Genomic DNA, 11,007 nt, shown 5'->3' with positions numbered 1-11,007 from the left:
CCTTCCTTCCTTCCTTCCTTCCTTCCTTCCTTCCTTCCTTCCTTCCTTCCTTCCTTCCTTCCCCTTCCTTCCCATGATGCCCAGTGGAAGAGCTCCATTTTACGGACCCTGCGGAATTGTAATAAATTCCTAGGGGGCCTAATCTCTCATGGGAGCTCATTCCACCAGGTGGGGGCCATGGCCAAAAAGGCTCTGGCCCTAGTCGAGGCAAGTCGGATGTCCCTGGGGCTGGGGACTACCAGAAGATGTTGTGCTGTTTTCTTGCACACCATGGTTTGCAAATTGAAAGCCACGCTTGGTACTGTACTTTCTGTCCCCTGTATCCTCCTATCTCTGAATTGATACCCCTATGGTATTGCATGTGTACAAGGCAAATATTTATTTTCTTGTAAATCAAAGATTGAAGCCATGGTTTCAAATGGGGTTATGAGGGGGAATCCAGTTTGCCTGGGTGCAGATGTAATGTAAAAGCACATGTAAATCCAAGAAAGAAAGGGAGAGGGGGAAACAGCACATGTTCCAGAGTCCAGCTTCTGATCTGTAAAGCATAATTTGCAGAGAACTGTCATTATATATGCATTGGGCCAAGGAAAGTGGACTTTCCTGACCTTACTTAAATGCGAAATTCTTTCCCAAACTCAGCAAATGCTATAGTATGCTATAACTGCCACTGAAATGGGCTTTCATGTTTCTACTGCATGCATCAACATGGTCATCTACTGGGATACAACTAGAGTTGCCAAGTTCCTCCTGGCAACCAGTGGGGGATGGGGAGGGGACTTACCAGGAGCAGCAAGGAGGCCCATCCAACTACAGTGATGTGTCTATGTGACTCGGAAGTGATGCTATCACTTCCAGGATTCTGGGGTGACACTCTGACATTTGGGCAAAAACCCTATGGTAACTTTGGCTTCTACCACAGAGCTTTTGCCCAAATTCCAGAGCATCACCCCCGATGTCCCGGGAGTGATAGTGTCATTTCCAGGTCACGTGGGCAGTTATGTAGACATGTCTCTGCATGTGGAAGGATTTCCCCTCTTTATTGGGATAAGTTCCCCCCCGCCAGCCAGTTGATCGTCAATGGGAAGGTGGGGTCTGGCACTGGGGGACCCCCGACTCCACCATGGGTTCTGGCAACCCTAGATACATTTGAAATAGGTGCAAAGATTATGTGTACTAAAGGATGGGGTGTGGGGAGGAGTACAACCTAGGTCAAAATTCACTGCTGCTATGGCAGTGTAGAAATCTCAACTTTGAGCATCTGGAGCAATGTTCCCTCTAAGCTGAGTTAGTGTGAGCTAGCTCACGGTTTTTTAGCCTTTGGCTCACAGATTTTTGTCCCTGCTCAGGAAGGAGGGCTCCAGAGCAAACTAATTTATGCAGTAGCCAAATTACTCGCTCACAGCTTTAATGTCAGGAGCTTACAAAGTTGAGGTTTTGCTCACAAGACTCCACAGCTTAGAGGGAACATTGATCTGGAGTATCTTTCTATGCGGTTGTTTCCTCTTTCACCCAATCCTGTGAGTTGTTCCACATGTGTAACAGAGTTCCATAAGTGGATCTGTGCCTAATATTGAAACAAACAGGGAAAACACTTGTTGTGTGTAAAGTAGCTCTCGCATGGGGCCTGTAAGGTAGTTAGTGCACTGTATCAGACAGTTATAGACTCCACAGCTTAGAGGGAACATTGATCTGGAGTATCTTTCTATGCGGTTGTTTCCTCTTTCACCCAATCCTGTGAGTTGTTCCACATATGTAACAGAGTTCCATAAGTGGATCTGTGCCTAATATTGAAACAAATAGGGAAAACACTTGTGTGTAAAGTAGCTGTCGCATGGGGCCTGTAAGGTAAGTTAGTGCACTGTATCAGACAGTTATGGGAAAGTGTGGTTTTGATCTTGTCTTATTTGGAAGTATTGAGCAGATCATCTTGAGAACTGAGAATGGTGAACATGATGTGGTTGAACAAAGTCTGAATCCAGTGGTATCTTTAAGACCAACAGAATTTTATTCAAAGTATAAGCTTTCGTGTGCACGCACACTTCTTCAAAGCCTTATACCTTGAATAAAATTATGTTGATGTTAAAGGTGTCACTGGACTCAAACTTTGTTCTGATGCTTCAGACCAACATGGCTACCCACCTAAAATGATGTGGTTGTGGTGATGATGATTTCCATTCATATTCAATCACTTGTTATGAGCAATGTTGCCTCAGTGTGTATACTGTTGGCTGTCCTTTAAAACACTTTCCATAGCTAGTTTAAGTACAGGTATAAAGCTGATGTCTGAAATAAGGCATGTCCATGATAACTATGGATCTGTGATGCCCAAAATAAAAGTTGCTTCCCCTTTTATGTACCTTTCCCATGATGCTTAACCCACTAGACCTTGTTCCTACTCAACTGCAGAGAAGGCCAAGAATGTTAGGGTTGCCAGGCTGCAACTGGTCTCATCTCAAATCTTGCTCTAAAAATGTAAGGTTCTGTAACCAAATATGTTAAACTCCGAAAATGGGCTGCATCTCAGAGACTCCCAAAGTATATAAAAGTTCCACCAGTAAGAATTAACAACTGAAACTCTATTGAAAACAATACAACACCATAGTCAAATGCAACACCAGTATCAATGAACTCACAGAAATTACAAGATTCCAGTTGCCATCTGACCAAATAGAATGTAGTTAAACAATCAAACTAATGAATAGCTGAGATATCCTATACACTTGGGAACAATAACATTGAAAATTACAATTACAATAACAATGCAGAGTAATTACTTTCAGAAATAACAGTAACAATGAGGAGTAATACATTCAGAGATAACAGTAACAGCGTTACAAGGTCCCAGTATAGTTCCCTTGTTTCCATAAGAGTTCTTCTTCAGTCGCTATTACAGTGAAAATGGTTCCGTATTGAATGAAACAGTGAGAAAAACTTTTCAAACCTCCCACAGGAGTAACCTTGGTAATAATATCTTGGTATCCTGTCCGGGATAATCAATTTACACATTCATCAACAAGAAACATATTTGTTGTTGTTCAGTCGCACAGTCGATTCCGACTCTTCGCAACGAACATATACTCCACAGTAAATTTGGCACAGCCTGCTAACAATTCAAAGGTATTCTGGAGCAATTCAGTCAGACAACACAAGTCATCCAGGAACAATGCCATAGGACCAGGATTACAGAAATTAGGAAACAATGAAAATGGAAAAGTTTCTAAACCATGACATGCCATAAATATTTTACTCCATCAAAGTTAAAATAGTAAGCTTACTCAGGTAGGCTCTTTTCTTTTTTATTATGTAGCTCTGTAAAGTGCTATATTACCAACAGAAGAAGAAGAAGAGAGAGAAGAGATTGGATTTTTACCCCGCCCTTCACTTGGAGTCTCAGAGCGGTTTACAAACTCCTTTCCCTTTCCCTCCCCACAACAGACACCCTGTGAGGTAGGTGAGGCTGAGAGAGCTCTTTCCAGAACTGCCCTTGAGAGAACAGCTCTGACAGAACTATGGCTAGACCAAGGTCATCCAGCAGCTGCAAGTGGAGGAGTGGGGAATCAAACCCGGTTCTCCCAGATTAGAGTTTGCACACTTAACCACTACACCAAATGTACTAGTGTCCTGTGCAAAAGTCATATTTTGAAGTGAAGGACAGTTGGCAACCATATTGTTGTAACACAAGTATTGGAAAAATGTTATTGCTGCTATTTCTTTTTTCTCAGCATCCTGTAGTTTTCAAAATCAATGTATAATATTTTTACATTAACACATTTTATTTAACACTAAATAGCATCTCAAATAGAAAAGAGAGAACCAGCCTCACAATTACTGTCAAGTTATGGGGAGATTACATTTATTTTCTTTCCCAGGACCAGTGAAGCATGCTTGGAATCTTGTGCTGCTGTCTGAAAGGGTTAACTGGACTATTTCTGTTTTTGTCCCCCAGTGAAGGTTTCCAGCTTTTGAAAGCATTACCTTATGAAATGCATATAGAGTTGTTTAGCTCTCAGTAAATTTCAGTTTGCTGCCAACTTGGTTCCCCTTTCTCTGCTTGCATTTTAATTGAAACAACATTTGTATTTTTGAGCCAGGATCTGTCAGAAGTCCCTGTGGCTAGTCTGTAGTACAAGTAGCAGCAGACGCGGCCTACCCATATGGTACGTTGCTTCTTGTAAAATCCATATGGCCTTGTTGAAGGGAATCCCAGCGGGGATGTATAGGGTGTTAATACCCTTCAGGCCAGGCCTTTCCCTCCTGGGGTTTCTGTGGCATTGTCTTTGCAATCTGCCAAAGTACAAACTTAATTCCTTTTTAATAATCAATTATTTCAATCCAGGAACGTGTGCTATATTTATACAGAAAGATTTTGCAGTAAAATATTGTTTGGTTTTTATTTTAAAAAGTAAGCAAAGCAGTACTAGAGAAAACTAATGTAACTTATTATAAGTAACATACTTTTATTTTCCATTTACAGGAAGTACTCCAGAGTATACCTAAATTCTGCTTTCCATTTGACATTGCAAGGTATGCCTTAATTGTTTTTCTTTTAGATAGATAAGCAAAGTTAATATAAATACACACATAATTAATGTTGCAAACCTCTGAACTTTCCTGTGAGTCTTCTAATATTAAAATCTTTTGGTTAGGGAAATTGGTAAGGCTCCTAAACATTTATTTCAAAGCGTACCTCATTAATTGTTGTGTCAGGTCATTGTCTCACACATTAAGAAGAGATATCCACACTGTAGACATGCACTCATTATCTCATCAGTGTACTGAATTTTCCATGCATGCTGTTAATAGACAAAAATATAAATGCTTAGTATACCTATGGTATTAATGCATTATATATCAGAAGATTGATCATAGTGTTCACAAACTTTTGTTGTGCAGAATGCTGCAGCCAGAATGTTGAGTGGTATGGGTTGTGGGGATCATATCGTTCCTGTTTGGGCCCATCCACACTGGCTCTCCAGGGACAGTTCAAGGTGCTAGTGTTGACTTGAAAGCCATACATGTCTTGGGACCAGCATACCTGAAAGGCTGTTGTGATGGACTGGCCTTAACAACAGGTTTCCTAGTGCAGCAGTTTCAGCGAGCTGGGAGGTGCAGAGTCAAGTGTTCACTAGAATGGAGAGCTTGAGTGACAGGCTGCTCCCTTCACCCCTTCCCTCTGATTGGCCAGTGCCAGCTAGGAGAAATATATGATTAGCTGAGTGCTAGGGGTATGGTCTGTTTGAAGTATTTTGACCAGCTGGTCTTTTGGAAGTCAGGCAGTCAGTTGGCTTCTGACAGAGTCGGTTGGAGTCAGTGAGTCTGACAGAGTCAGTCAGACAGGTTCACCTTTGGAGAGAAAGGAAATGACTCCTTGCCTTGTTATCTCTGAATCCTGAGGAAGAATTCAGTATCAGAGCATAACATCTAAGAATCAGCCTAAGCTGAAGTCCGTTTTACACAGACACCAGAACTGGGATTGAAATTTTGGCAAGGGCGATTGGGTAGTATGCTGAAACTCCCATTCAGGCCAAAATCAAAGGGTTATATCTAGGGATGTGCATTCGGGAATAGCTGACCCCGAAAAAATATTTTTCGGGTATCACATAAGCCAAATACAGATCATGGATCTGTATTCAGCTACCTGTATAGCTGAACCCAAAAAAGCCAATATTGGGCCCGGTCACATGGGCAGGAAAATGCAGGGGGGGGGAGCGTGGCTATTTGCCCCGGTGCAAAATAACGTGCAGTTGCGCGATCAGATGTCCCCTCGAGGTCCCGTCGAGGTCCCGTGGTTAGGGGGGAGGTGCCGATCACACGACGTGGCAAAGAAGCGGTGCAGCGCGGCAAACGGGGGTGTGTTTTGGTTTTAAACTGAAGTGTGCGCATGCACCATTGGGTGCTTGTGTGCATCCCGTGGTACTTGAAAAAAAACCTTTTTGCATGTCGTACCCCACTTCCACCCACGAACCCCCTGCCTGCTCCATGGCCTTTCCCTTGAGTCCCCGCGTCGTCGTCACGCCCCCCTCGCCCCGGCACTCGTGCCTTGCCCAGGAGGTGATGACGGCGTTGCTCATCCCAGGAAGGTGCCGGGGGGCTGGCTGGTGCGAAGCTCTCTCTCCCCCTCCCCCACAATGACTCGTCTGCTCTTATTTCCTCTTCATTGCGCTAGAAGAAAACAGCGCTGCTGGGAAGGGAACCCCGGGGTGGGGTGGACACACCTTTTTGCGAGGGGACATGGGCGGGCACCAGATGCCACCGGAAACACGATCAAACGCACGCTCTTGCCCCGCAGTTACCGGAAACTAGTACCTCGGAGGTACTAGTTTTTATCTGCGCATCTTTGGAGGGAAGCCTTGGGTTCGCCATGGGAGCTCTACGCTTCCCAGATCTGTGATCGCACCCGGAAAATCCGCCTATCATCCGTCTCAGTAGCGTGGTTACTGCTCCGTGTGACCGCAGCCATTATCTGGTTTTTTTTCTGGGTTCATTCTGCTATACCAAATAGATGGAGTCAATTAAACCTAACAGCCTTGAGCCGCCAGTCAGCTATTGGGTTTAAATGCCTTTCTTTCCCTCCCCAATCTCAGGGAGGAAAAGAAAGGCATTTTAAACATGCCTATGTTCCCTGCCTGACCTTCTCCAGGTGCCCCACGGATGCCTACCCTTCACTTCCCCAGCCAGCTCGCCACAGCAGGTTCACTGGGGGAGGGAAGGGCAGGCATGAAAACATGCCTTCTTCTCTCTTTGACCCTCTCTGCTGCTGCGGAGAAACTCAGGGAGGGGAGGAAATGTGAGGGGTATGTTTAAACGCCTTTCTTTCCCTCACCAACATCAGGGAGGGAGAAAAAGGCATTTAAAACATATCTGGGTTCCCTGCCTGACCTTCTCCAGGTACCCCAGGGCTGTGGGGTACCTGGAGAAGAGCAGACAGGGAACCCAGGCATTTTTCCATGCCTTTCCTTTGCTTCCCCAGCCAGCCCGCCACAGTGGGTTGGCTGGGGAAGGGAAGGGCAGGCATGAAAACATGCCTCCTTCCCTCTCTGAGCCTCTCTGCTACTGTGGAGAAACTCAGGGAGGGGAGGGGAAATTGGGGGGCATGTTTAAATGCATTTCTTGGGGAGTGAAATTGACAAGGAAATCTGCAGGGGCTACCAGAAGGAAAGAAGGCATTTTAACATGCCTCCTTTCCCTCTGGTGGGGTATATCAGACCCAAATATTTTTGACAATATCGAATATTTCCCCAGTCCGAATACTTTACCGGTATTGGACTGAGGAAATTTGGCATTTACCAATATTTTTCGGTTCTGATTTACTTGAAACCAAAAAAATACACGCTTTTTCCCTTTTTCTTTTTGCACGCCCCTAGTTATGTCTTCTGGGAAGAAGAAGAATAATCCCTGCCCAGTTTCACAGGTGGTTTTGCTCTGATCCCTGGTCTGTTGCGAAAGGAATTGGATTTAGACACCTCAGGATACTGAAATAATCTGTGGTTTCCAAAAGAAGGAGAGTTTAGGTACACAAATAAAGAGACTGTCTCCAGAAAACCTGAAGAGTCATTGGAAACTATATGAAGAAACATTATAACTATAACAAAATAGTCAAATGCCTCTCACTGTTAAGATCCAAGAATATATGAAAAGAATATAAGAAAATAAGATTTAATAACACTATTTTGATTGTTTGATTTTAAGCCAGTTTGTTGTAGTGGTTAAGTGCGTGGACTCTAATCTGGGAGAACCGAGTTTGATTCCCCACTCCTCCACTTGCAACTGCTGGATGACCTTGGGCAAGCCATAGTTCTGTCAGAGCTGTCCTTGAAAGGGCAGTTCTTGAAAGAGCTCTCTCAGCCCCACCTACCTCACAGGGTGTCTGTTGTGGGGAGGGGAAGGGAAAGGAGTTTGTAAGCCACTCTGAGTGAAGGGCGGGGTATAAATCCAATATCTTCTTCTCTTCTTCTTCTTCTTGAAAGCAATATTACCAACATTTTTTACCTCAGCATTTCCAACTCCTGACTACACCTTTTCAATCCTTGCCTATTAAATAAAATCATTATTTCTGTTTGAATGTTATACCATCTCAAGTGCCATTTGAAAGGGAAGAAAAAGAGGGCTTCTGCTTATTCCATCAAGTTCCTGGGCTGGGCTAAAAGACAAATTGGATCTTCATGGCAGTTTGGTACAGAGAGACTTTTTAAACAATAATTAAAAACCAAGCTACTTGGGATTGCTCAGTCACAGTTGGGAACAATTATTTTGGCGGGAAAACTGGCCTGATAGCGGGGAAGTGCCAGGGGTCCATTATAGCCACCTACTACCTTATAAACTGTACTATTACAGTCAAATTCTGAGGCCTTGCTTTGGTCCCCCTTGCTTTCTGATATTAGGCAGGTGCCAATTGGGGAGATGGCTTTCTCAGTCGTGGCACTGAAACTCTGGAACTTTCTCCCCAGAGAGACTTACCTGTCCCCTTCTGTTGCCATCTTCTTCCAGTAGGTGAAGACTTCGTTCTTTTGTTTTGCATTCTCTCAGTAATACAGTAATTGTTTTTATGTATGTGTATTTTAACTTGGTTTTAATCGTCTGAATAATGTGTTCTGGTTTGTTTTTAATGGTTATGAAGATATGTTTTTATTATGTATGTTTTTAATCTGGTAGTTGCCTTGGTGGTCCTGACGTAGTCAGAAAGGTGGGATATAAATCCTGTAAATAAAATAAAATAAAAGCTATATCCTGCCAACTGGAAATACAGTTTATAGCTTATAGTAGATAAAACACAGTTGCCTTAGAAAGATGGCTTTATAGCCTAGTTTTATATTTGACATGAATTTGTGGTTAAAATCCCTTAGTACATTTTCCTTAGACAGAGAACCATAGGTACTTAAGCTTTGTTTCAGCAGCTGAGGGCGCATTCCACTGTTTCCCAATCTCTGTTGTTTGGCGGAATTAAAAAAGCCCAGCTGAGAACTGCATCCTCACAGCTAGAGGAGGTAGTGATAGCCAAAGGCATAGGTGCCTTTAACAGGGGATTGGACAGATTCATGGAGGATAGGTCTGTCACTGACTATGGTGACTAAATGGAACCTCCACATTCAGAGACAGCAAACCTCTGAATACCAGCACCAGGAGGCAACATCAGGGGAAGGCATCGCCCTATGTAGCCTATTGTTGGACCTTCAGAGGAACTGGTTGACAACTATGTGAGGCAGGATGCAGGGCTGGGTGCACTACTGGTCTGATCCAGCAGGGCTCTTCTTAAATTAACCTGTGCCGCCACTACTTAGTTCAGTGGTGATGATTGTGTAGAAGATGTATGTGTGCTAGAATGTGTAAACAGAGATACGTTTGAAGGGGTAGCCTTAAAGCCTTAAAGTGCAGCTTTGTAATTTTGTTATACCTGTATTGTTTATATCTTATATTTACCAGTAGGGCTACAATGTTTAATCTAACAGATTAAAGTGATTTAAAAATGCAAACATTCTAGTTAGTTAAAACAGTGCATCTGATTATTTGGGCAGCAAAAGTTTTAGAAAATTCCTAATAATTGTTAATGCAAGTGGTTTCAATAGCAGCAAGTATCAGATACAGTTTTAGTAGAGGCATTCTGTCGTATGAGAGAGTAGGGGGAATGCTTCTTCTTAGATGCTGCCTTGCTTCTTCTAAGCATGCTGTATAATGTAAAAACAAAAACGGCATTTCCCCCCTCAGAGCTTTTGCTTTTATTCATATGGAAATTCATGCTTAATCAAATGAATCTCTTATGGTTAGTTAACTATGATTTCTTTAATTAAGGAACAACTCTGTTGTACAGTACCTTTCAATGGACAGAGGGCTTTACAGTGATTTAGTCTTATTGCATGGCATATCAGCAGGAGGGATAAGTAAAATTATGTTATCTGCTATGATTTATCCTCAAAACTCTGTGGTGATCAGTTAGGATCAGATAATGGTATAATTCACACGTTTAAAAAAAGTCATTTCATTCAATCATAAATTATGGTTTGTCCTCCAAAGTGGGTTCTAAGTCTTGGTTTGAAATCCCGATTTTGAGGGCACAGGGCAATCTGTAGTTTGTGATTTAGTTGAAACAACTAGCCTCAGTGTGCCACAAAAGTATTTCATTTCCTCCGATGCAGGAGGAGAGGGGGTGCACAACTGAAGATTTTTGTAACAAGCCACGTGTGTGTGTGTGTGACTTATGCTAGTGTCTGTCCCACATCTACCCACAGATTTTATTTACCTTAAAGAAATTTGAAACTGGGTCTCCAGACTCACTGTTTCAGGGGCCCCAAACCTTTTTGAATCTTTGGGCACCTTTGGAATTCTGACACAGATGTTTGGGGCAACCACAAAATGGCTGCTGCAGAAGGTAGAGCCAACCACAAAATGGCTCCAGCAGGTCAGGGTTGTTGTTGTTGTTGTTGTTCAGTCGCACAGTCGAGTCCGACTCCTCGCGACCCCATGGACCAGATCACGCCAGGCCTTCCGGTCTTCCGCCGTCCTCTGAAGTTTGCTCAACTTCATGTTCGTTGCATCTATGACACTGTCTAACCAATTCATCCTTTGTTGAAACACCTAGCCTCAGTGTGCCACAAAAGTATTTCATTTCCTCCGATGCAGGAGGAGAGGGGGTGCACAACTGAAGATTTTTGTAACAAGCCACGTGTGTGTGTGTGTGACTTATGCTAGTGTCTGTCCCACATCTACCCACAGATTTTATTTACCTTAAAGAAATTTGAAACTGGGTCTCCAGACTCACTGTTTCAGGGGCCCCAAACCTTTTTGAATCTTTGGGCACCTTTGGAATTCTGACACAGATGTTTGGGGCAACCACAAAATGGCTGCTGCAGAAGGTAGAGCCAACCACAAAATGGCTCCAGCAGGTCAGGGTTGTTGTTGTTGTTGTTGTTCAGTCGCACAGTCGAGTCCGACTCCTCGCGACCCCATGGACCAGATCACGCCAGGCCTTCCGGTCTTCCGCCGTCCTCTGAAGTTTGCTCAACTTCATGT

General features: G+C 43.5%; 1 protein-coding gene across 1 annotated transcript in view; it reads left to right on the top strand.

Annotated features, from left to right (window-relative positions):
- DENND1B (DENN/MADD domain containing 1B) overlaps positions 1 to 11,007 on the top strand; it is a 240,687-nt gene that overhangs the window by 40,104 nt on the left and 189,576 nt on the right. Inside the window, exon 3 of the mRNA XM_015406182.1 lies at positions 4,478 to 4,527. Coding sequence (XP_015261668.1) covers positions 4,478 to 4,527 — 50 coding nt within the window. The remainder of the gene's footprint in view (positions 1 to 4,477; positions 4,528 to 11,007) is intronic.

Source organism: Gekko japonicus, unplaced genomic scaffold, assembly GCF_001447785.1.
Source record: "Gekko japonicus isolate JY-2015 unplaced genomic scaffold, Gekko_japonicus_V1.1 scaffold1097, whole genome shotgun sequence".
NCBI classification, from domain to species: Eukaryota; Metazoa; Chordata; class Lepidosauria; order Squamata; family Gekkonidae; genus Gekko; species Gekko japonicus.
Note: the sequence above shows the minus strand (reverse complement) of the source record. Positions and strands in the feature narration are given on the sequence as shown.